This window comes from Miniopterus schreibersii (assembly GCF_964146895.1).
Source record: "Miniopterus schreibersii genome assembly, chromosome: 10".
NCBI classification, from domain to species: domain Eukaryota; kingdom Metazoa; phylum Chordata; class Mammalia; order Chiroptera; family Miniopteridae; genus Miniopterus; species Miniopterus schreibersii.
The window spans coordinates 53,390,099-53,416,664 of NC_138110.1; the positions used below are offsets into that span (position 1 = coordinate 53,390,099).

Here is a 26,566-nt window from a genome sequence, read left to right on the forward strand (position 1 = left end):
TTATAAAAAACATTTTCAAACATATAAAACAGCAAACAAAATAGTTCATTGAACACCCATCATCTAGATATAATCGTTCTTAAAAACTTGTCAAATGTTTAATTTGGGGAGAGGGTTTGAATTGTTTTGAAATAAAATATAGGCATCATGATATTTCACTCACTGGCAACTTCAGTATTACTTTATATCTAACACGGGTCATTTTCTTACATAAAACAACACATTTTTCACATTTAAAAAATTAACAGTAAGGCCCTGATATCTAGTTCATATCCAAATTTCTGCAGTTGTACCAGAAATTTCTTCATTGATCCAATCAAGATCCAACAAAGATCCAATCAACAGCCATGCAATAAATTCTGTTCTTAAACCTTAAGTCTCTAGAATGGTCCTCACTCCTTAATTTTTTCCCATAACATTGACTCATGAAGGGACTGGCCAGCTGTCTTTTACAATGTTCCACTTTGGGATTTGTCTGATTGGTCATTGTCATGTCCTTTAACTTCTCATACTCTGCCTTGTATTTCCTATAAACTAGTACTTAGATGTAAAGGACAGATTCAGGTTAAAAATACTTTGGGGGCAAGAATTTAACACTTGATGGGTGGTGCTGTGTGCTTCATTTTGCCTGGCACCAGGAGATCCATAATGTCTTGTTGCTCCACTATTAATGATGCCAAGTTTGATTACCAGTTAAGGTGGTGACCACATCTCTCGATGTTAAATGTCCATTTCTCCCCTTCCCACAAGAACCTTGTGGGTATCCAGTTCCTCATCCATTGATGGTCCTTGAATGAATCAATTATCAGGGATTGTAAAATGATTTTCTAATTTTGTCTTTTTGTTTGCATTTACCAGCAGGCGTTCTTTATTTGAATTTCATTAATTATGAGTGAAGCTGACCGTCCTTTCAAATGCTTAAAAGCCATTTAAATTTCTTTCCCAGCAAATTGTCTGTGTTTCTGTGGGGACCTGGGCAATTATAACAGCATGATGAGTGCAGGGACTGGGGTGAGGAGGGGTTGTGGCAGAGCTGGGAAGGGACATCCCGCTTGCCCATGGCCCCAGGTGCCGACCGTGCTGGGAAGGCTTTCAGGGGCAGTGGCTCTCAGTATGGGTCTCTCTGAAGCAGGTCCTGAGACAGGAATTCAAAGACAAGCAAATACTTTGGGAGAGAAGGGAAATCCTGGGAAAGAAGATGGGAAAGGCAGCCGAGGAAGGTGTGTTGTCAAGCAAGTTAGCACTGTGGGCAGCGGGAGCTTAATCCCACCGGGAATTCTGAGGCTGGTGTAAAACGCTTCGGTGTTATCTGACCAGAGGAGGAAGAGAGCTGGGGAATTCATATACCCAGGCTGTCACTGCTCTAGGAGTGCCCCGGGAGAGTTAACTCCCAGCACTTCAGGCCTGTCCTGGAGTTGGCAGAGTGGGTTCCAGTGACCCCAAAAAGCCCCCTGGCAATAAGTATGGGTGCTGCCAGCTGGGGGTTAGCCTGTGTGCACTGACATGGTAAAGGGTGTGGGGGAGGGAGACACAGGTAGGGCATCTGTTCAGGGGCCTCTAAGCAGCGATGCTAAAGAAGAGGAGGAATTAGCTAAATGAAGATGGGAAAGGGAGGCATGCTCCAGGCAGTGAAAGGAGCAGGTGAAAGCCCCAGAGCTGAGGGTGAGAGTGGTGTTCGAGGGGCCGATGGCCGTTCATCTGGCTGGAGGCAGAGGTGAGAGATGAGGCTGAGCAGTGATGCCAGGCCTGTTAAGCCACCTTTAAGAGTTATCACATGTTGAGGGTACCGGGAAGTTTTAATCAGAGAAATAACATCCAGTTTGGGTGCCAGAAACCTTAAAAGGCCTGAAGTACTTATACTGCCATTCCCATGTATTAATTCACACTGGGAGCTAAATGCTCCTTCCTAGGGTGGGATTATGCATGCCCTGCTTCCATGGCAACTAGGGATGGACTCGCCACCGACAGGTTGCCATTGAATGTGAACTCGGCACAGTGAGATGGGAGCCTCGAGGAAATGTTTCACTTGGGTCCACTACTGGTAGATTATAATATATATGTCACTATAATATTATAATGACTGTGAGGGTTTTCCATGTACCAGATGCTGTGTGAAGCACTTTATGAAGTGATATTGTTATGATCCTGATGACACAAACTGATGCTCAGATGGATGAAGTTATTATTGGCCCAAAGTCAAGAGCTAACAAACACCCATGTCTATAGACGATAGAATTCTAAGTGTCCAGACAAGAAGGGATTAGATAAATAAATGAGAGTATATCCATTCCATGAAACAATTTATATGCACTAAATGAGAAAGGTTACAATGAAAAGATTACAATTAAAAACAGGTTACAATTACATAAGTTGCTTTAAAACTCCTGTTTAGCTTAGGTTACCATAATCTTTAAAATGTAAAAGAGCCCGGCCGGGCGGGGCTCAGCGGTTGAGCGTCACCCTGGGATCCAGGTGATCAGGGTTCGATTCCCGGTCGGGGCACATGCCCGGGTTGGGGCTCGATCAATGACTCTCTCATCATTGATGTTTCTATCTCTCTCTCTCCCTCTCCTTTCCTCTCTCTGAAATCAATAAAGATATACTTAAAAAAAATAAAAATAAAATGTAAAAGGAAAAAAACAGGCTACCAAAAAGGTATGCACAATTCAACTTTTAAATATATAAATTATAAAAGGATAGTCGATAAAGTAGTTATGTGGTTGGACTGGGGTGGGTGTAGACAGAAATAAGAGAGATCCTGAGTGACTTTTTAAAAACTGGATTTTCTGGTTTTCTTATTGTGAACTGAATTATGTCCCCACAAAATCCATATGTTTAAGTCCTAACCCCAAAAATGACAGTATTTGGATATAGGACCTTTAAGGAGGTGATCATGGTAAAATTGGCTCATAAGGGCGGGGCCCTAATCCAATAGGACTCATGTCTTTATCAGAGGAAGACACCAGAGATCCCTTTTCTCAATCAAGCACCAAGGAAAGGCCATGTGAGAAGGCGGCCAACTGCAAACCAGAAGAGAGGTCTCACCAGAAACCAACCGTTGTGGGACTTTGATCTTGGACTTTCAGGCTCTAGAACTGTGAGAACATACATTTCCGTTGTTTAAACCACCCGATTTGTGGTATTTTGGTATGGTAGCCCAAGCAGGCCAATATACCTAGATAGAAGTGTATTACTTACATCTTTTAAAAAATATCCAAAGTAGTTAAAAAAGAGGTACTGCTTGATTTCTGCCTTATATGATTGGGAACAAGCTGGCCCTAGTCCTTGAACTACAGGAAAAAGGGAATGAATTAACACAGTCTGAGTGTCTTTTAGCCAGACCCTTTACAGAAATCCCATGAGAAGAGTACTAATGTTCACACTTGACAGGTGGAAAACCGAGGCTCAGAAAACACGAAATCCTTGATCCAAAATCACCAGCTAGGACGCAGCAGAGCTGGGAATGGGGTCCAGGTCTATCTGATCACAATACAACTGAGCCCTTTTCTCCTCATACCACTGCCTCCATATAACAGGTGCTGAAATGGTCACAGACACGGGTGGGGTGGGGGTTGGCGACATCCTCCAGCCTGTAAGGATCACTCAGGGGAGTTTGCTTCCAAGTTCTGAGCAGATAGATGATTCTCCTGAGAGTTAGAAGGTCCCCGAAGAAATTCATTGTAAAAAATCCTAATAGTAATGCATCTAATTTCTACATCTGTTACATCAGGGCCTGCTGATTGAGGAAGCTACAGAGACCAGAGAAATGCCATAAACATGAGGCCAACCAGGTATGAACCCACAGGATGTGGTGGAGACTGTGGTGAAGCCCAGAGCATGAGTTCCACCCTATAGTGACAGCTGCTCCTGGCTCTAGCCAATAGCTATTCTGGGTTTTCAAGAACCTGGGAATCCAGATATTTGTTTTGAAATAGCTCATTTTAAAATTTATTGATAAATTTTAAAAAATCAGGCATAACAAAATATATTTGTGGATTGGATCTAAGCCCTTACGTTGCTAGTTTGCAGTCTCTGCTTTAGATAATTTTTGCCACAGTCCTGGAGGCAGTATGCTAGTTAGCACAACCCTGTAACAGCAAACCAGGTCCTCAATCAGGGCTGGCTCATCTACTCTCCCTCCCCATCCACCTCTTAAAACTGTAGAATCCTTTCAAGTGTCACCAGCATAGTCTGTTCTCAAAGGTCTGGGCCTCTCTGCTCCCATGCCATGGCCATCTGTTCATGGATACTTTGTTGGAAGGTCTGGAGTTTGCACAGTTTTCATCTGCACAGTTTGATGAAACAACAGGGGGCTTGCAGGTCCTTCCTGCCAGGGAAGGGCAGCACAGACGCTGGGTATTGACTCAAGGACCAGACCATGGGACTGGGTGCTTCACCTGAAGATCTAAAGATCTTCAGGTTGGAACAGACAAACTTGCTTTATGAATTTCTCTGACTAATCAGAGGAAGTTGGGGGGGAGAGTGGAGGTTACAGTTTGATATAAGGAAAAGTTTCAAACAAGCAGGAAGAAGCCCAGCAGAGGGTAGTAAACTTCCTGTTCCTTAAAAAGAACGAGAGGTTGAATGGCCTTCATTCAGGGACTCCTGGAGGCAACCTCTGGATTAGACACAGGCTGGAAAGAGGCCTCCACTCAAGGCTCAAACATTAGCCCCTCAAAAGCAGGGAGCCTGGGTCAAGGAGTGAGAAGAGCAGGGGGAGTGAGCTAATTTAGGGATCGGCTGTGCTAATCACTCACAAAGGTGATTTGGTTAAACACAAACTATTGTTTGTGCATAAAATAATTTCCGTGTTGGTCTCCACTAGTTTGAAAGCTCAGTGAGGTCAGTGGCTGGGCTACCTGTGGAGCTCGTATTATAGGGCCTGGCATACTATAGTAACTGCCCAGGAAATATTTGTTGACTTAAATGTAAATAGCTGAAATGAGCATTAATCTCATGTCTCTCACTGGTAATTTTTGTGCACTGTAGGATAACCAGGCATCCTTTTGTGCCCTTTGAAGCATTTTTGTCAGGTGTTCAAATTATCCATTTTTTCTTGTTTTCTCAAGTTCTAATTCCTTTTCATCCAGCTTTTATTTGCACTTTTTTTTTTTTGTAAAAAAAAAAAATGTTTTGGCAAAACATCTAACGTATCCTAAATGGCCCATGAAAAGGGGTTCGTTAAATAATCCAGGAACTCTCTCCCACCAAAGCCCACCCATCCACCAGTTAAGAGCCGCTTATCTGAACAGATCCCAACAAAACACCAACAGCATGGTTTCTGAGTGGGCGGAATTATGGGTGTTCTCCATGAATTACTTTTTGTTTGGCTGTATCCAACTTTTTTTTTTTCCTGTTCTGAGCATCTATGACTTTTGAGTAAGAAAAATGAATCAACAGGAAGTGGATTGTTTCTAAATTCTATTTTAAATCTCTAAACCATTGTAGCTTTATGTAATTGGCAATGTTTTTGAGAAAACTGCAAATTGAAAAATAGAGTGAATGCTTCCAATTACCAGTTAGCAAGGAAGCTGAGGCCCAAAGAAGTAAAGTGATTTACCTGTCCCAGGGTACACAGCCAGGCAGGCGCAAAACTCAGGCCCTGACTTGCAGACTGGTGTTCTTTCCTTCTATTACTCCTTTCTAGTCTACTCTGAACCCCTTACTGCCTTCCGTCTAAGTCAGCGGTGCAGGGGTATCTCAGGCATTTATGGCCCCACAGATTGTACACTCCATTCCACTGACATGATCTGTGTGGACTCTAGAGTGGAGAGAGCCACTAGACCAGGCAGGCAACCTCCACACATGCCTTTGTTTACTGGAAAACCACAGCAGGCTGTAGACCCAATGCACAGAACTGCTGGCAGAAGTCCTGTTCCAGGCACCAGGGCCAGGAGCTGTTTACCACTTTTGGGAGTCTGCTATTGGGTGATCTGCAAAGGCTGCAGGAACACCTACACTACTTCGGCCACATGGGACATTTTCTTGGGAGTATCCAGGTATTACTGACAAGTCCTCCATGGATACTTCCTCCAGGTTGGCTCCAGCTTGCTCTGAGCCAAGTGAAAGGATGCAGACACCTCTCCAGGAGTCCTTTACATGTTGAGCTGGGCTTAGGACTGGGCTCCACTCCTTTTCCATTTGACAGGACATAGTGGAGGGAGTTGAACACTTTCATGCTGCACCAGAGCATATACCAGCAGCTCCAGGCTCCGCTAAAGCCCCAGGGGCTTGGCTCAGCTGTGCCAGCCTGGAAAATTCACAGGGTAAATGGACCACAGGTTTCACAGCTGAGAAATGAGCATGAAGATTTCTCTCTGGTGTTTGGGCAGATGAGTCCATGGTGGGTGTTGTGGGTCAATGTAGGAAACTTTTTTTTTGAGCCCTGGTCTGTGGTGAGGAGTATCTCCGGGCTGTGATGATTCTTGGAGGTGGCTCCTGGGTCTGGCGTCCACTGGTAGAACGTGCTTCGAAAGGGGTTGTGGGCTCGATCCCCAGTCAGGGATGTGCAGGAGGCAGCCGATCAATGATTCTCTCATCATTGATGTTTCTATCTTTCTCCCTCTCCCTTGCTCTCTCTGAAATCAATAAAGATATATTTAAAAAATAAATAAATAAGAAAATAAATCTTTAATGGTTTTTCAAAACCCCCCAAAATAATACATGGTCATTATACAAATTTAAATAATATATAAAGTAAGAAGTAAAAGTAACTCCGTTCTCCAGAAGAGGTACAAAGTAAAATTAGGTATCATTTTTCAAACAACCAGATTGGCAAGTTTAAAAAGAATGGCAATATCCAGCACTGGCAAGGGTGTAGGCCAGGGTTTGCCAATCACGGTACTATTGACACAATTCTTTGTTGTGGACGGACTGTCCTGTTTATTGAAAGATGTTTAGCAGCATCCCTGGCCTCTACCCACTAGATAGCAATAGCATCTCCACTGCTACCGCCCAGGCTGTGGCAAGTAAATATGTCTCCAGGCACTGCCAAATGTCTACCTCAAACACCATTGGTGTGAATGGAATCTGGCAGTTTGATATACCTATCAAATATTAAAATTTGTGTCACCAGCAACTTTACTTCAAAATACATTTACAAAAGTAGAAACTTGTTTGACATGCATTTTCATGCAGCACCATTGGTAACATTTAAAAAAATTGGTAATGATCCAAATGACATCTGTTCCTAGCCTATATATACGCCGAGATATAGAAAAGAATTAAATAGCTCTGATGTAGAGAGCTTTCAAGATAAAACTGTTGGGGGGGGGGGGAGAAAAGGTACAGAACAGTGTAGAGGACATTTTTGTAAAATCTAAAGAACAAAGTTGTATGAGCAAGTGCATGTGTGAATATATATATATATTGAAAAATATATGCATAGAAACTGATACATATATTTAAATCCTCACTGAGGATATACTTTTATTGATTTTTAGAGAGAGGGGAAGGGGGAGAGAAACATCGATGTGAAAACGAAACATTGATTGGTTGCCTCCCATACATGATGGGGGATCAAACCTGCAAACTAGGTATGTGCCCTGACCTGGAATCGAACCTGAAACCTTTTTGGTGTATGGGATGACCCTCTAACAACGGAGCCATCTGGCCAGGGGAGTATATACATATATTTTTAAAGCCTGGCAGGAGGTATACTAAACCACAAACACTGGTGATCTGTCTGTGAGCAAGACGGAGGGCTGCAGGTGGGTAGCATAGAGAACTTTCCATTTCTACCTTAAATACTTCAGCATCACTTGCATCATTTTACAACAAGGACACTGTAAAATCATAAAGATGAAAATACAAAGGAGAAAAGAAAGGAGAAAGGGAAAGAAGCCCTCATTGCAGTCCTGCCAGCCCTTTCCTGGAGTGAGTAAACTTGGCTTAAGGGGTTCCTTGTGCCACACACTTTCAAATTCTCGAGGCAGCTTCATATACACCACCTCAGCAGATCCTCAAAGCAATTCTCCTAAGTTGGCAGAGAGGATCATATAGGGAAACTGAGACTCAGAGAGTGCAGTGACTTGCCCAGGAGCCAACGAGCAGAAGTGGGTGGCCCAGGAACAAGCAAGAGGGAGCCCAGGTCTCTGGAGTCCCAGACCTCCCACTTGCACCCCAAATGAATGGGAGCAGGTCCAGCCACACAGGCTCTTATAACCACGGCCTAAATGCTTGTCCCGCTCAAGCACTCCTATATGTGGTTTCGACTCCTTCAGCTCCTCTTAGGTTCTTATTCCTTCAGCCAAAGCTGGCATTCATCTCCCAAAGCAATTCTTATCCTTCTGGCTCTCCTTTGCCAAAGGCATTGTGCTTGGGAAAAGCAGGGACTGGAGATGTGACCCTGTCGCCCCTCAGCTCAACAAGTGGCTTCACCTCTCTGTGCTTCATCTGTAAAATGGAGGTAAACGTACTAAATTCTGAGTTGTTGTTTTAAGAATCAAAGCAATTATGCGTTTGAATGCATTTTGTGAATTACAAAGGACTTATAAACATTAGTTAATTTTAACAAAATAAAGTTCTCTTTCTATGGGGTTAGAATCACACTGGTAAGATTAACTGCAAGGGGAATACATTGAATGGGAATCTGAGTGTGAAATATGACACAAAGATTGGCAATATATGTTGAGAAGGCCATACACACAGTTCAGATAATGGGTCAGTCCATCTAAGCTCGTGTCTTAACTGAGCCAGGTTCCTTTAGAACCTATTACTGGGCTTTGGGACCTGTGCTGTCACGAGGGAGAGATGCCACAATGCTAAACACCTTCAGGCAGGGGGAACAGGGAAATAAGGAAACCTGAAGTATTATCAGCACCATGGATTATATTTCTACTCACAGGAAAATGGACTGGACAAGAAGTTAATATGTCTATCCAGGGTTTATCAGACTGCTCAGTTACATCTATTAACATTATAAAAAGTAATGAATGCAGAAGCACCCTGGGCATGGGACTATCTCCTTCCATTCCAGTGAAATGTGGCAACATCCACCTTGTAAAGGAATGGAAGCAGCAAAGGACAGGCTTAAAAAAGCTTACCTCACTGCTGGACAGGGTGTGGTGAAGTGGGCTCTGAGTGCGTGAATGGTCGATAACCCTTTTTTTGCAATTCACCAGCGTGTTCTGGAGACTTTAAACAGTTCATACTTTTTCACCCAGGACTTGCAGTGTAAAATTCTAAGAAAACAATCAGACTCACAGTCAGATGTATATAAATATACATACACTTATATATATATATATACACACACACACACACACAAGGATTTTCAGCTCAGATTTATTATAGCAAACACACACAAACACATACATGCACACACAAGCATGCATACACACAACTGTCCAAAAATAGAGAAATGGTTAATTACAGAAGAAATTATGAATCTATTTAAATGATGGACTATTACAGCCATTATAATCATGTTTTTGAGGGATATTTTGTGACATTGAAAATGTTTACAATAGTTAATGACAAAAAGCAGAATATAAAACTGTCTAGTTTGTCAGCAATTAAAATATACACATTTAAGTAATAAAAATAGCAGCTAACATTTATTGACTGCTCACTATGAGCCAGGCAGTGTCCTGTCACATTATTCACTCAGTTCTCTCCAAGCCCTCTGAGATGGGTGCTTTTGTTACTCCGTTTTTCAGAGGAGTAAATGGAGGCACAGGGGCTTGGGCAGAGTGTCCAAGGCCACACAGGGGTGGGTGTGGTGAGGCAGGACCTCTAACACAGCCAGTCTGGCTCTCAGGAGCTCTGTAACACAAGCCAGTCTGGCTCTCAGGAACTCGGCTAGGGCAAAATGCCAACAGTTGTCATCGCCAAGTGGTGGGGCTAAAGGACAATTTTCTTTATACTTTCCAAATTTTCTATAGAGATTTCTTTTGTTAAAATTACTTTTTATTATAAAAACAATATGTTAACAGGTTCAAAGTATTTCCAAAGTTTGGGGGTATTAAATAACCTACGAGGCAGACAGATGGGAGTTGGTGAATCAAATGCAATTTGATTTAATTATACTGAAACGGGCCAGGAAAGGCCAGAAGACTAGGCTTAGAGAGAAAGATAACTTGTTGGATTCCGAACACATTGCATTTCACCAGGTGTTTGTGGGACATCCACATAGAGACGACCAGACATGGGACAGAGAAGACTTATGGGCTGGAGACCCAGATGTGGTATCAATAGCAAGCAGATACCACTAAAGCTGTGGAAGGCACTTATCATTTCTGCCTGCCCTTCCCTCTGCCCCTTCCTCTGGGTAATAGCAACCCAATTTTTCCTTTGGAGAAGTACGTCACCCATTCAATGTGGCCTTGGTGAGATAGTCAAAGTGCCCCACCATCCAAGGGTGGGCACATCTGTCAAGCTAAAGGAGAACACTTCTTGAGATCAAAAGCAATGTTTTTTGTTGCTGATAATTCCTGATTCCTAGTAAGCCTGTAGCTCCCCAGCCATTTAATGAATGGCTTTTGCTGCTCAGGAAGCCACTGCTCAGTTCTGAGTTTGAAATTTGGTTTTCCTGAGTCTACAGTGAGATAAGTCTTAAATCTGGCTTTGTTGAAGGGAAAAAAGGTTTCCTAATTTCCAAACTCTTGTTTTTGCAGATCAAGAGCACAACCTGGGGGTAAGAAGTCCCCATGCAACAAGAAGGGACAAAGACCTTCTGGCCCCGCCCAGGAGAAAAATCAGGACAAAAGTTCCAATGCAAGTGTTCTTGACCACCTTCCTCTAAGGTAAAATCGTCTGTGTGGGGCTCAAAAGCCCTAGCCAGGCTTGGAGAATGCTGATGCCCCATCCCCCGAGCAGAGCTGAGGGAGCCCCACACTGACCGTGCCACAGCACCAAGTTGGCACCTAAGCTGTAAGAGTGTAAGAGTAGTCCTGAGTGATAACAGGGTGGACAACAGAGTCCCTTCCTTTGACCTGTGTGCTGTGGGTAATTTGGAAGGGCACACGCGCCCCCATGAGGAGTTTGTAGATGTGCTAAGTGCACTGATAGATGAGGAAAGGCCAGAAGACAAGCTGTCAGGGCTGTGGCCCACGAGGATCTCATGACTGGATATACTGGCAATTGTCATGATTCTGCTCAGGAACTAAATCAAGTCAGCCCCATCTTGCTGGGTTCCACCAGCATCCATAATGCCTGGGCACAAGTCTAAAGCCAGTCACAAGGCAGCTATAAGACCAGCAAAGGGTGGGGAACAGCATCTGAACCACAAAGCTCATCCACTGTCCTCTCCTATCCAGATGCAGGAAGAATGGAAAGAAAAGGGGGAATGGATAAAACTTTGAAATACTGAATACGCAAAATGGTCCTGTAAACCTGAAGAGATTGAAACACCTCTTAAAATTGGAGAATGGAAGTCTGAGTGCAAGATGAGATCAGTGGAGACACAGAAAGTTGCATTGATTTTGTACCTCTGTGTAGTAGTGGGTAAAATCTGACCCTGCCATGGGGGCCAATCAGAGCTTCTCTCCTGGGAACCCGAACCTCAAACAGAGGGCCAAGGAAGATAAAAATGTGTGAAGCGAATCTCTCTGATGGCAATGCCCAGAGAGGCTGCCTGTGGAAGGCTCTGGCCTCCTGTCTTAAGGCCTGGTTGCTCAGCATTCCCTCATGTTAAGATTTCTGATTTCCTGCCAGTAAATTCCTTTTCCACTCAAGCAAGTCAGGGTAGAACTTCTCCATTCTTTGCCACAGGACCATCCAGAAAGTGAATGTGACAGGAGAAAAGCGGCAAGGTGAGGCCCCTGAGGACCAGCAGATGGGCAGAAGAGGAGCCTTAGGAGAAGACTGCAAAAGATAGGCCAAGAGGATGTTCCTGACACAGAGGCGACAGAAGCCGGGAGGAGGAGTTCAGGAGGAGGCCACGTCCAGTGTCAGACCATGCTCAGAGCTCAATTAATGTAAGAACTGAGAAAGGGCCACTGGATTCAGCAACAAGACCTCACTCATCACCTTGGGAAGAAGTGTTGCAGCGGGGATGGAAGTCAGGGAGCAGCGGACTGAAGAGTGAGAATTGAAGAAGTGGAGATACTATGGTTAGTTATAAAAGGGAGAAAAGGACAGGAGCTTGGGGGAATCTGGGTAGGAGGGGGCTTTGTGGGTTTGGGGTTGCAGGGTTTTTTTCCTTTTTTTTTAAAGATGAGAGAAAACATGGTGTGCTTGCATGTATGGAGAAGATGGTGGGAGTTTCCTGAGAAGGTGGGAGAGATGGGAACCAAAGTGATGTTAGAGTAGGGACTGATCTTAGAGGGAAGGGGGAAAGAATGGCTGTAGAGATAGGCAAAGACGAAAGGACGCAGAACAAGATCTCATATCCAATGAATTCTGAGGACACAGGTGCACCTTTCTGGTGAAACTTTTCCTTTCTCCCTCAGGCAGAATTAGTTGCTCTTGAATGAGATGTAACTGTCAACATTTGAGTTGGCAGACTGGTTTCGAGCACAATGCAGGGCAAGGAAAGAATTATTGGGAGTTAGGCTGAGCCAGGAAACCGTGATACTACAGTTCAAATGTAGACTAAGTTGAAGACTCTTCTCAAGACACAGCTTAATTCAAATTAAAAAACAAACATAAAACACACCAAAGCCAGCCATTGTGAAACTGGCAGATATAAGTATGCTCAACAGCTTTAGAGCAGGCGCTCTTAAAACTGTTGAGTGTTGTTGCTTTGCATGGGTGATACACTGTCAGGATTCAAAAATCAGAACACAGGTCCACATTAGGAAGTTGGGCTGCCCCTGCCCTACCTCCACCATTCTCTGAAACACTTCTCTTAGTGTCCTGTATATCTTTTCACTGTTTCTTTATGCAGACACAATCAATACAAATATATATTCTTAGCTTGCATTTGCTTTTTTCACTTATTATATCTTACAGATCTTTCCTCAGGCCACAAAGAGTGCCTTTTTTTCTAGCTACATAGTATTTCAGTGTGTGGCTGCACCAGTTTATGTGCCCAGGCTCCTACAGATGGACGAACACCTGGGTTGTTTCCAATCTTTTGCTATTGCAACCAATGCTGCAATGGATAACCTTTTACACAAGTCATTGCATATGTGTAAAATTTCATCTACAGGGTGGGTGCCAGACTTGTCATTTGGATAAATATTGTCATTTCACAATCCCACCAGCAATGTCTGAAAATGCCTGTTGCCTATTGCCCTACCCCGTACTTCCAATCCCACTGTGTGCACTGTCACATTTGGGGTTACTGCCAACCTGATAGGTTAAAATTAGTATCTCAGTGCACTCAACAGGCATTTTATCTTTTGAAGACAGAGACTGAGCATCTTTTCATGTTGAAGGGCCATTTGTAATTTTTTTTCTGTGAAGCATGTGTTCATGCCCTTTGCTCATTTCCTCTATTCTGCTGCTCCAAGTTCTTAGCCTGGGGTCTGTGGCTTTCTCAGAGGGGCTCGTGATTCCGACAAGGTCAATAACTACGGGGGGAAAGAATAGCTCAACCCCAACCTAATGCGTGTCTGTGGCTTACACACAAAGATCTGTTTTAAGCTTTTAACTTTTAATCAAAGTTTAATATACACACAGAAAAAGGTACATATACTATGTGTACACCTTGTGGACTGAACACCCTCCTATGAGCAACATCAGATCAAGAAACAGAGTGTTACCAGCACCCCTGAAGCCCTGCTCAATTCTCCCTTCCAGTCCTTACCACTTACAGATTTTCTTCTGTAGCTTTAATGCTTGATTCAGTTTTTTAGCCTAACACTTTCCTGATGTCGTCATACAGTTTACACTACAAAGTTCAAATGAATGAAAATCTGAGAGAAGGAAAGACCCTGGGTCTTTAAGTTTTAAAAACCCACTGTAAAGGGCCTTATCACAGTTAAGGAAAGAGAATCTACAATCCTAGGACTCCCTCTGCAGGTGATCAGTAACTACCAGGAAAAGCCTCCCATTCCTTCTTGGAGCTCTGAGACCAGGAATGAAGTTGCTGCAGACTTAATCCAAACCAGTGCAGAGGGATATGGCATTTATCAAGGCACCCCAAAGTCTTCATTCATTCCCCACTCTATGACTCAACATTTCAGAAAAACAACTGTCAAATAACAGATCATAATAGCTTTGGGGCAATGAAGAGAATGCCAGGAAAGTACAGTTAATCTCTTCCTCAACTTTCACTGATTTTTCCCCCAAACAAGAGATCATTATAAAAGGCCCTGCTACTAAGATCACTGTCAAAGGAGTCAAGAGACCCCAGTTATGGTTCTAAAAAGCCAGGCGACAACTGTAATTATTTGCTGAGATGATCAACTGACTTATTGATGGGCTCACTCATTCAATACATATGGTGGCAGACCCTGTGCCAGGTACCAGGGACACAAGATGCAGCCTTTGATATGATGGAGTAAGTGAAGTGCTATGGGAGCACACAGTGTAGGGTCATTTAACCTACACAGAGAGAACAGGAGGGAGGGAAAGTTGGGAGAAAAATGTAACATAATTCTTGCCCTCCAGAAGCTTAGACTCCAACTGGAGACACAAGAAATGTATGGGCAAACGGCTAAAAAAATAACTTGAGGCACCTGAAGAAATCTCAAGTGATGTGTTTCTGGAGTCCTGGAGATGAGGAGGAGTCTGGGCTGACAAAGTTGTAGGTGGTAGACAGAGGAGCTAGAGGCTCTTCAGTTGTGGAATTCATTTGGTGGCCACCAAGTGGAATCCATAATAGGAGAGAGTGGGAAGGGTGATCACCACCAAGGGTAGGTCCTTAGGGTTGTAAGTACAACAACTCGACTGTGTCAGTACCCAGAGCTGATCAAACTCACAGGGATGGACTTAATCTATGTTGATTGATGACCTACAAACCAGATGCCAATTAATCTGCAGAAGGGAAGATATCTTTCTCACAAGTAGAATGCTTGTGTTTGCCTTCTAGGGTTCCCCCCTTATTTCTTTCCCCACTATTCCCCACCCTCTCATTGTGGGCCCTCCCCACTCCTATGGTTTCAACAGCCACCTACATGCTGACTCCAAATCTCTATTTCCAGCCTGAATCTCTCACTTGACTTTCAGACTCATGTATCTTCCTGCTCTACGGATACCACCACACAGCTACCCCATAGCTCTCAAGTTCAATGTGTCCAAAGTGAGCTAGTCACTTAAAGGCATCTCATCATAAGGAGGCAGTGGGAGCACAGACTCTAGCCAGACTACCTAGGTTCCAATTCTAGCTCCACCACTTACTAGCTGTATAAACTCAGCCAAGTTACTTTACTTTAGTTTCCTCATTTGGAAAATGAAGATAATAATGGTAATCTCACAAGACTGTTGTGAAGGTTAGAATGATGTCTGACACACAGTAAGAGCTATAAAGGTACTATCCTTTACTATTATCGTCCACTTACATGTTGTTCTTCATCTGCTCTGTCAGCTGGGTTCAGTAGTTACATTAGAAATAGGCAACAATACCCATTCAGTTGATCAAACTAGAAAGCAAACTGTCATTGTCCACTTTCTCCCACTGCTCCTTCTGTATAGTCTCTCACCAAAGCCTGATCTATACAATTTTCTTCTTTTAAAATATCTTTATTGATTTCAGAGAGAGGAAAGGAGAGGGAGAGCGATAGGAACATCAATGATGAGAGTCACTGATCTGCTGCCTCCTGCATGTCCCCGAACGGGGACCCAGCCCGCAACCCAGGCATGCGCCCTGACCGGGAATCGAACTCCCATCGCCTGGATCCTAGGTCGACGCTCAACCGCTGAGCCATGCCCGGCCGTATACAATTTTCAATGTTAATTTTTTCTCCATTCCTACCGCCACCTGCTCTTGAGAGCACTGCCATCTCAGGCCTGGATCACTGTGCCATCCAGGTGGAAAACAGAGTCATCTTTCTAAAGTAAAATGGTCCTTTCTCTTCTCATCTATAGCCTCCATGGTTCTTAGAACAAATCCCGTGGCATGGCCTTTAAAACCCTTCATAACCTGACTCCTGCTTTCATTTGCACTTCAAACTCCTTGTGTCCAAAACTATACTCTCTCTACAAATCTGGTTTTCTGGATTTCCCTCTTTAGGGAATGGTGCCACCTACTGACCTCCCAAGGGTTCCTGCCTTCCAAATACTCCCTGAGTAATAAACCACATTCTCAGAAAGCAACTTCATGATGGAGATACGCTTTCATGAAGCACTTTAAAACATTTGGGTTTTAGTATTTAACGCCACAATGGGTAGAAATAAGGTAAAATGAAGAATTCACCAAAATTATACTTAGTACCTACCAACTTCCAGGAATTCATTAAACTAGATCCAGTCCTTGCCCTCAAGGATGTGTTTTATCTGAAGAAATATTTTGAAATGATACCTTAAAAACACATATTTGATCTTGATGCAAGTCACTGGGCAACTTCTGAGGGAAAAAAGCATCATATTTTCCTTTTTTATTCTTTTCTAAGCAATGTTGAGAGATGGACAGCAGTGGATGGACATGCCTTGAGAGATTAAATTGTGATCTGTCACTTATTAGCACTGTGAGACACAGGACAAAGGGAGCCAGAACAAGTTATCTAATCTCTCAGAGTCCCAGTCATCCTCATCTGTAGCGCATGTAAAATGACAGGATTATTAAATGAGAAAACATGTGCATAGCTGCTGCACAGTAGAGGGCAGCCATTATTATTACCATCATTACGTTTTATGTTGCAACTTTACCATAAACAGTTATTCTTTCATCCCCTGTCAGTTGAGCCTTTGGAATGAACAGGAGAATTTTAAAAGTTTTACCCAGGCCCCATTACATGCTTTATGTTTGACTACCTTATACAATGACCTGTCGATTCCACTCTCAGACATGGGTCAGGCATTCCAAGCTCTGGCTGTCATTAAGTTGGATATGCTAAACTATTTTCGGCATCCTATCTAGTTACATGACTACATCTAAGTATTGGGGAGTGGAGGTGGGAGGGTCCAGTCTGAGTTCAGGCAACAACTCTCACCAGAGTCGGAAGGAGCCAGAACCAACTCTAGCCAATTCTACTGAGGACAGCCATTCTTTCCCACAAAGCTCAGGGAAGTGAAGACGTGGAGCTGGGGCATGGTGAGTGAGGAGAGAGGCACGGCTAGATCCGCAGAATCAGTCCCAGTGACGGAGGGGCTGGCAGCTGTCGCGCAGCTCACCCCTTCCCTGCCCGCCATCGGAGCAACCATCAGAATCATAAAAATGGGAAAATCGTTAAAAATCACCTATTTAGGTGAACTGCCTAAAACTTTTCGCAAAATTTAGTGCATTTCTCTTCGAAAGAGTCTATTATTTCTCACCAGATTCTTAAAGGAGTCCATGACTGAAAAAAACGAAATTTGCTGTTAAGATTCTTCACATAGCAGACGAAGAAACTGAGGCGGAGAGAGGTAAAAGCTGTTGCCTCAAGTCAAACCACAGGGGCACTCAAGCGAAGGCTTTTCAGTTTCTTTTCCTGTCTCAGATGCGCGGCCCCGGCCCTGTCCGATGCCGTCTCGCTTCTCTGCAGGCCCCGAAAGACCCCGGAGGCGAGGGCTGGTGTCGAGCCCTGGAGATGTGGCAGGCGGTCCGGATTCTAACACCGAGGACGCAAGCCAAGCGCTCGGGGGGCTCCGTAGCCGCGAAGACTCCCCACCCTGGCCTCACCACGAGGAAGTCCGTTGCCTTGGCGACTCCGGGTAGAGCTCCAAGCACAGCGAACCCCGCGAAGCAGAGACGGCCGGGCAACTGTGGAGAACGACGCCTACTCGCTCACCTGACAGAGGAGGAAGTAGGCGCGCCCCAAAATCCGGTCCAGAGCGAGCCCACTGCGCACGGAGGAGGGAGCAAAGAGAATAACAGGAAATGATGTAGGGCGCACGTGCTTCTGAGAAGGACGGGTGCGCGGCGTTTGAGAGGCGCGGCCGCCGCTCCGCACCTGCGCAGTCGCCGCTGGCGGCGCTGCCGAGTCACTGGGGCGGGAGGAGCATAAACAGAGGGCGGGGCGCGTGCCCGAGTGACGCAGGCGCAGTGCGACTCGGAGGCGCGGGCTGCCCCCTCCGCGGGTTTGGATCCGGGTCAGTCAGGCTCCGCGATCCGGGACCGACGACCTGAACCGACGGCACTGGGTAACTGGAGAGTCCCTGTAGCGAGGAGGTGAGAGTCCTGACAGGGAGGGGCCGCGGCACCGCGTCTCGGGCCCCGAGCCCGACCTGGCCGCGGGCGATTTCCTTGGGCCCGCCCGCCTCTCGTCGCGTCGCGCTCCGGCGCGGACTCCCTGGGCCCGGCCGGGCTTGGGCCTCTCCTCCGCCTGCTGCGGCCTGGCTCTGCCCGAGCTCCGCTCTCGCCCCGTCCCGCCTTCCTTTCCTTTAGCTGCCCCCGCCCCGTCTTTTTCCTCCGCCTTCTCCCGCCGGGCCGTAGCTTCCCCTTTTCGCCCTCCTCAGCCGCCCTTTGCCCCTTCCCGCCCTTTCCCGCTCGTCTCTGAGCCCCAGTCTCGTTGGCTGCCTCTGTGGCTCCACTCCCGCCTCCTCCTGCATCCTTGGCGCCTCCTTCCGACTCAAACCTCTCATTCTGGCCGGTGGAGTATCTTGGAGGGGCAGCCTCCGAGCTGGAGACCCCGGGGCGCCCAGAGCTGGGGGTTCCTTGATAACTTCCCACTCTCCGAGCCCCGCTGGGTTCTGACCTTTCCTTCTGATCCTGTTTAACTGCCACCAACCCAGATTCTGGGTGAAAAGAAGAACATTGTGCTTTGGCTTTAGCAGGGAGCGTGTAGGGGTTGAGTGGGTGTGTTGAGAGAGGTGTGACTGTTTTGTCCCGGGGGCCAATCGTTTCGACCTAGTCTTGTTGGCGACTTCGGGAATTGTTGGACAGGGTTTTCTTTCCCGGACTCCGTGCACCCTGGTGGGCTGGGACAGTTTCTAAATCTTTAACATTGTGTTGACACGCTTACTCACGGATCCTTTATTCTGTCTCAGGTCTTTCCAGGGTCCTGGACATTTGGACCTAGATTTGAGGTTGAAAGAGGTCTTGTCTTGTTTAAAATTTCAAGATATAAATAAGATTCTGACACATGGTATTCGTTGAAAGTCAGAGAAAACCAGAAATTTGCCCTTTTGATGGAGGAACTTAGAAGAATTTTGCTTGTCATTTTTGAAAGGTTGGGGAAAATCCGAGGCATAAATTGCCCTGTGTGATTTGACTTAAAACAATCAAAGTGACTTCTAATAGGCCTTTGAAAGTTTGATCTTTTGGGGGATTCTTCAATTTCAAAAAGTCAGTGCTGTGAAAACAGCAAGAAAGTCTCCCACAAATTTAATGTTAATGAAGAAGGGCAAACCAGTTATGTTTCCCAGAGTTTGTCCTAGAGCTCTTGATTTGAGTGAATGGTAAGCTAGGAATACAGAGCAGCATAGTAAACTTTTTGTAAATGACAGACATACTGTGATTTAGCTCTTAAGGTCATGTCTAACCCTTGTCTTTGCTCAGGGGTAATATAACTGAGAGAAAAGGTGAGTAATCAAAATGCTGGAAGTCTGAAAATACTTGAGATGGAACTTCATTCCCAAAGTTTTAGTCTGCATCCAGTTTTTATTTTGGTCTGTTTTGATTTTTAACTTTTAGTGTGTCAACAAGAATGTTAATTAAGTTTGTATTAACATCTAGAGGTCATTTGTAGTGCTGTTAAATTAGGACTATAAAATTAAAAGTTACATATCTGGGCATAGAGCTTCTTAGCATAGTTTTAGAGCAGGAATGAGATTCTAGTCCTTGCAGGAAGGGGGTTCACAGCCCTGGTGTGTGTCAAGTTCACCCTGATATCCCTAGCACCCAGTCTAGTGCTTAAGCCCATGGTAAGAATCCTGTATTAGTGGAAGGAGTGAATTTCTGCCTATAGAATTCAGCAGTGTATGTTTAGATGCGATGTACTGATTTCCAGAGAGGCGGAAGAGGGTTAGTGTGGGGTTTGCAGGGTTGGGGAGACTGGCTCAGATGATTTCTCTATAAAGGCCACTAGTCTAAGTGAGCATTTGACTGACTGGTTATAAAGTAATTGAGGAAAACCATACGTCAAACCTGATTTTAGTTCTGCCAGCAGGAAGAATTTGTTTACAAACCTACGCTAGCACTCTTTTAGGTGCAGTGGGGCTTTAAAAATATGACAGTGTGATCTTTGCTCACTCCTCTCCCTAGAATATAGGACATTATTGTGTGTGTGTGGGGAAAGAATCCTCTTCTAAATTCAGAAGAATTAGAAACCAATGAAGTATAGAATTGATAATGTTTCCTCAAATTCATATACTGGTTAAATAAACCAGCAAAATATATGTTGTGAGTGTATTTAAATTTTTTGTCTTAAGTTGAGGTGAAAGCTAGCTGAGTTCTTTTGAGACTTTCAGTGTTCAGTGTTTCATTCCCCAGAGAGAGCTGCATAGAATACCTTCCTCTGTACATAAATTAATAAACTAATAGTCTTGATTCCTTGCTTCTTTATTCTGCCACTGGTACTATGTGGTTACATTATATTCAGCATATTATGACACCCTGACCTTTGGAATATTAGAGGTCTCACAATAACATCAAACCCACCCCTGAGAAATGAATAGAGAGGGAATCAGAGAGGATCCAAGGCTCTACAGAGAGGCACTGCTCTCTCTGAGAGTCCCTGAGGGGGGAGGGGGATGGGGTCTGGGGTAGCAGGTTAGGAATACAGAAGAGGTGAAGTGAATCTTTTGCTTAAAAAATACTCCATCCTCTGTTTTGTTTTTTTAATATTTTTCTGATTCTCTATGATATCATAGATACTAGTTTATTTTTTTGTTCAGGATTTGGTATTAGCTAATATTTTACCCTGAGTGAAAAAATAATTGGGAAACTAGATTCAAAGAATTTATTAACAGACTTCTCAGTTGTGTTTCTTGTTGCTTTGATTGGTCCCCCTTCCCCTTTTCTTTGTTTAAATGTAATAATCAGGGTGGAAGAAATTGAGAACTTGATCATTTATTTATTTTATTTTTTTTTGCTTTTTAAAAATTAAATGAAGATCATTCAAAGGCTCATCTATAGAACAATAATTTCTATTTTTTCTTTACTTCCTACCTTTCTTGGGGAGGGAAGGCTAAGTTTGTTCTTATCTTTTTGAGTTGCACATTTATTTTCTCTTTTGTAATAAAATATTCAAAGCTATTAAAAAAAATGAAGGTATCAACCATATAGGTAGAGTGTGGAATAATCAGTAATCATTGAAACATGTTTGTAATCCTGCTTTAACAATGGGAACAGCTTGCAAATCTGGGTATGAATATTGATAAGAATAATGATATTTAGGTCAGGATTGCTTTAGAGAAATGCTGCCATATATCATGAAGTTATACTTAACTAGAATTTTTAGGGTTAGACTAGATAAATAGTAGCATTTTAAAGAACAAGAGGGCTATTTATTTCTGATGCAAAGATAATTTTGTCTGTAGGTTTCTACAGTTCTACAACTGGAGAGATTTTTTTCCCCTTTTAAAAACTGCACTTAAACAGATATTTTAGGTGATCTTGTTTCCAAAACTGTGTAAAAGGATCTGGGCATCAAATGTTTGGGTAGTTTAAATTCTGTCATAATAAACATAAGAAATAGAATATATAGTTTCTTAATCATCTATACTGAATCTTTTTTTTAGAAATAGAAATTTCACCCCCATTTCCCCAACAAACAATAATAGTATCTGTAGTAATAGTAACAGCAATAAAGATGTTAACAAAAGGTATGCTTTTGAACATCTCTTTTCACTGTGCTCATTTTGATTTTCTTTTTTAGTATTAGCGGGAACATCATAGTAGTGTGAAAAGTTTCACAATGAAATCCGAAGCCAAGGATGGAGAGGAGGAGAGCCTACAAACTGCTTTCAAGAAATTAAGAGTGGATGCATCAGGGTAATTAAATATATAATATGTTATTTGGGAATTATTCACGACATTTAAATAGCCTTTTAATCTGAAGAGCTCTTTCTCTACTAAAATTTCTCATTTGTAGAAGATATAAATGTTATGTGACAGTCTACCAAGTTCTGCACCGCAGTGTGTTACTTGTAAAAGAAACTCTTCTGTTAAGTTTTGAAAAGTCGTAGTTCATTTGTACCTCAAGGTTCCATGATTTGGTTTTCCTTAACTTTGAGGAGGGCTTTCCCCCTCTCTTTTTAATCAAACATTATCAAGCAGTGTCCCATTAAGGATTTCCTCATATATCTCTAAGAAATCAGTCTTTTTCACTAAAAGTGAATTGCCTCAATAGAAATCTGTGCAGGCACTGTGAATTTCATGGGCTTTGTTGCTGAGGCTATCACTATGGAAACCTATTCATTAGGGTTCTGTCACAGAGATCAATAATCTTGGACCCTTTGGCCAAACTAATTAGAGCACTTACAGACCAGCTGCTGTCTGAATGTTAATATTTCACCCTTTGCAAAATGTTTTGTGCAGGATCCCCATTCTTTGCCCCAGGGCAGAAGAATCTCAAATTTGTAATGGATTTAAGAATATTTCTTTTCATGAATGGAAACCAAATAGTGGAAACTCAGAGAAGAATACTCCACAACAAGTAATAATAATAATGACTAAAATTTAATACTCAGTGTGCCCTGGACACTAGTTTAAGTACTTCATACACATTATTTAATCCTCACTACCAACTTAGAAGATAGATGCTATTGTTACTCCAGTTTACAGATGAGCCACAGATGAATTAAGTTACTTGCTAAAGGTCACATCGGTAAGAAGTGGTAGATCGGATTTGAACCCGGCATGTCTCCAGAACCTGTGCTCTTAACCATTCCTTTATATGGTACCTTGAAAACAACACGAAGAAATGCATGCAGTACCTGGCACAGAGTAAAAATTAAATAGATGTTTGTTGTTATAGCTGTCTGGTAACACTCTTTTGGCTGACCAAATGAGAAGATTTATACTAACTGACTGATTTATGCTAAATATATTAATTGTGTAATAGCTGTTACAGGTGCCCACATTTGCTTCCATGATACTTCTAATAAGTATCTATTTCCTCTCAGTGGTTTTTCCAATATGGTGGTCATCTTACCATTAAAATTGATCAGTACTTTATAAGCCATTTGGGGAAATGGAAATAAAGCAGAGAAGCAGTTCCAGATTGTGGTCATAGTGTATGCCTTCGTGATTTTGGTATAGAAATAATTTTTTTTAAAGCAGGAAAGTACTAGGAATGCTGCATATACACATATACACATATAAATTTCTTAGTTTATACATTTATATTATATAAATGACTATTGATACACAGATTCTTTTCCTGGTATTTTAAGAAGTTGGAACATAAAATTAAGCTGTTTTAGTGCCCTTAAAAATTACTTGGAACATTAAATAACCTTTCAGAATATCTGCACAATATATGGCCAAATATATATTTGTAGCATGTGATCTGCTTTGAGTACAATTATATAAAGAGAAGGAACAGTGGAGAACATTTGAGAAAACTGAACAAATAAGAGTAGAAGGGGTGAGTCATCACCATGACTAAGCAGAATAAGACTTCTACAGTATATCATACATTTGTAGTTATTTCATATTGTTGCTGACTTACAAATGGGACATCTGAGGTATTGACTCATAAACTAAGGAAGCCTTGCCTGGAATTTAGTATGGTCCTGTTCAACAGGTTTTGATTTCTAATGGTATTTGTCTTATCAAGACAAATCTCTATATATTTATTATAAAACAACATAATCCTTTTTATCTGACTCTAAAATAATACATGATTATAGAAAAAGTCACAAAAATAAAAAAGGAAGTAAACATCACATTTCACCATAATCACTGTTACTATCTAGACCTGTATATGTATATAACACCATATGCTTTTTTTACACAGTTCAGATCATAATGTATTATAGGTGTTTATCCATGCTGTTTCCTCTTAATATTATAAGCATTCTCTCATGTTACTGAAAGTTCTTTATACACTTAATTTTTTATTTATTTTTATTTTATTTTTTTTGTTAATCCTTACCCGAGAATACTTTTTCCATTGATTTTTTTTTTTTTTAATAGAGAATTGAAGGGAGGGGGAGAGACAGAGAGAGAGAAACATTGATGTGAGAGAGACACATCGATTGGTTGCCTCCCCATGCACCCCGACCAGGGCCGGGGATCAAGCCTGCAACCGAGGTATGTGCCCTTGACTGGAATGAAACCTGGGACATTCAGTCTGTGGGCAGACACTAACCACTGAGCCAAACTGGCTTGGGTTATACACTTAATTTTTAGTAAATTTCTAATATTCCATTGTATAAATCTGCCATAATTCATATAATACAGTATTTTCTGTTATTGGACATTTAAATCATTACCAGTTACATTTTATTTTTAGTTATATTTTGGTGGACATCTTTTTATTTTACTCTAGTAGATTTTCTATTTCTAAGGGATTTTTATCAGTATCATACATAGCATGTGTGATAGAAGCTGTGTGTGTGTGTGTGTGTGTGTGTGTGTGTATTGAAAAGGTCTGAAAGGATTTATGCAACATGTTAATGTTGGTAATTTCTGGGTTATGAGATTACAAATGATTCTTTTTTCTTTTAAATTTTTTCATCATCTTTACTGGGAATCCATATTACTTTGTGTAATTTCAAACTGCTAAGATTTAATTCTGAGTAATATTTCAAGTTTATTGTAAAAATTAGTATATTTTTCTAAAAGTTGTATAATATTGGAAAATGTATTCATTTTCAAGTAAGTTTGAGTCTCCTAAAGTTTTTACTCCTAAACTCAGTTTCCTGCTCTGGTTTGCCCACGTAAAATAAGTGGTCAGTGTCATTAGCATTCTCCCTGGACATAAGGCCTGATCTGCCCCAGATAAACAGCCTAAAAGTCTATTTATATCCTGCTGCTGGTTATACTTAAGAATCATTCTTTGGCTTGTGATTTTGCAAGAGTGGGTTTTTTAGGGATTCTCTAAATTAGGTTTAGAAGGAAAATTTGCACTGAAACCTGAACAATTTTTGAGAAACTCAAACTAGAAAGAAAACAAGTTTTCTTTGTGTTGGTGAGAGCAGTAAGTTCTGTAGCAGTAAACTTTGTTCTTGTCTTTAGGTCCATAGCGTCTCTGTCTGTTGGAGAAGGCCCGAGTGTCAGAGCATCAGTCAGAACAGCAGCAGACGATACCAAACCTAAAACCACATGTGCATCTAAAGATAGTTGGCATGGGTAAGAGCTGCTGCTTGCAGATGATTTTTATGTCAATACCTTAAAATGTCACTGGATTTTCTTTCCCATGTATTCAGAAATGGGTATGTTATAATACGGGACCCAGGACCCAACATTTAGAGAAGACCCATTCTTTCCATTTGTGAATTTGCTGAGATTTGCTGCATGTCCTGGTTCATAGGCAATTTCTATAAATGTTCTATGTTTGAGAAGAATGGGTTTTCTCTAATTCTTGGGTTCCATATATGTCCATTAAATTAAGCTTTTTAAATGTGTTATTTGAATTTTTTTAATACATTTTTTTGTCAGCTTGACCGATCAGTAATTGAGAGGTATGTTGAAATCTCCTCTATGGAAGTGCATTTGCCTGTTTTCCCCTTAAGCTCTATATTTTTGTTTTATGTATTTTGAGGCTATTTTGTAGGATCATACAGCCTATGTTCATGACAGTTTAGAATGTTTTCTTCGTGGTGAATTGAGATATCATGGTGACATTCTTCATCCCTCATAATGGCTTTTGTCTTAAAGTCTATTTTGTCTGGAATTAATATAGCTAATACAGTTGCCTTTTAGTTAGTATTTGCCCAGTGTATCTTTTTCTAGTATTTTCAGTCATTCTGCGTTTTAACACTTTAGGTGTGTCTCACAAGTGCATCTGGCTTGTTTTGTTTGATTCAATCTGATAACTTTTTAACTGCTTAAATTCATTTACATGTATTTTGATGATTGATACATTTGGACTTGTTCCTGCCATTTTATTTTATGCTATTTGTCATACTTTTTTTCCCCCCCTTTTCTCTTCTCACCTTTAGAAAAATTGTTTGAAATGGGTTTGTTTTTCCCCCTACCGCTTTCCTTCTATTGGTTTGGAAATTGTATACCTTGTTTCTGTTGTTTTAGTAGTTAACCTTGAAATTTTACCAAACATGTTTAACAAAGACATAAGTTAGTATTTAACCCTTCTCCTTAAAACCCATTTTCTCTGACCTGACTTCCGTGGTGTAGTTGTCTGCTATTTTAGTTCTGTCACTTTTTAGTCTCACAAATTAGGTTTTATTTAACTTTATTATTATTTAAATAGACAGTGTTTGTTTAGATTTATCTCATTTACACTTTATTTGCTCTTACCATTCTTATATCTCAGACCTTCCATAGGATCACTTTTTTTCTTCATAAAGTACTTCCTTCAGAGGTTCCTTTAGTAAAGGTCTTATTACCAAATAGGGCCAAATAGGGTGTTATAGAACTCCACATAGAATAAATTTAATGGTGCCCCTGGAGTTGTATAGCACATGTTCTGTTGGTAAATATATTCGGCTTTGATTTCTCTGAAAATGGCTTTATTTCATCCTTGTTCTT

At 42.1% G+C, this 26,566-nt stretch overlaps 1 protein-coding gene across 2 annotated transcripts in view; it reads left to right on the plus strand.

Annotated features, from left to right (window-relative positions):
• Positions 1–26,566, plus strand: part of OSER1 (oxidative stress responsive serine rich 1) — a 29,582-nt gene continuing 3,016 nt past the window's right edge. Inside the window, exons 1-5 of one of the 2 annotated variants that reach the window (XM_081149472.1) lie at positions 1–3,791; positions 10,617–10,745; positions 11,259–18,136; positions 21,786–21,901; positions 25,094–25,207. In XM_081149472.1, coding sequence (XP_081005598.1) covers positions 21,825–21,901; positions 25,094–25,207 — 191 coding nt within the window. In that variant the 5' untranslated portion in view covers positions 1–3,791; positions 10,617–10,745; positions 11,259–18,136; positions 21,786–21,824. Of the gene's footprint in view, positions 3,792–10,616; positions 10,746–11,258; positions 18,137–21,785; positions 21,902–25,093; positions 25,208–26,566 lie in introns of those variants that run through there. The other variant, XM_081149473.1, reaches the window with a different exon arrangement.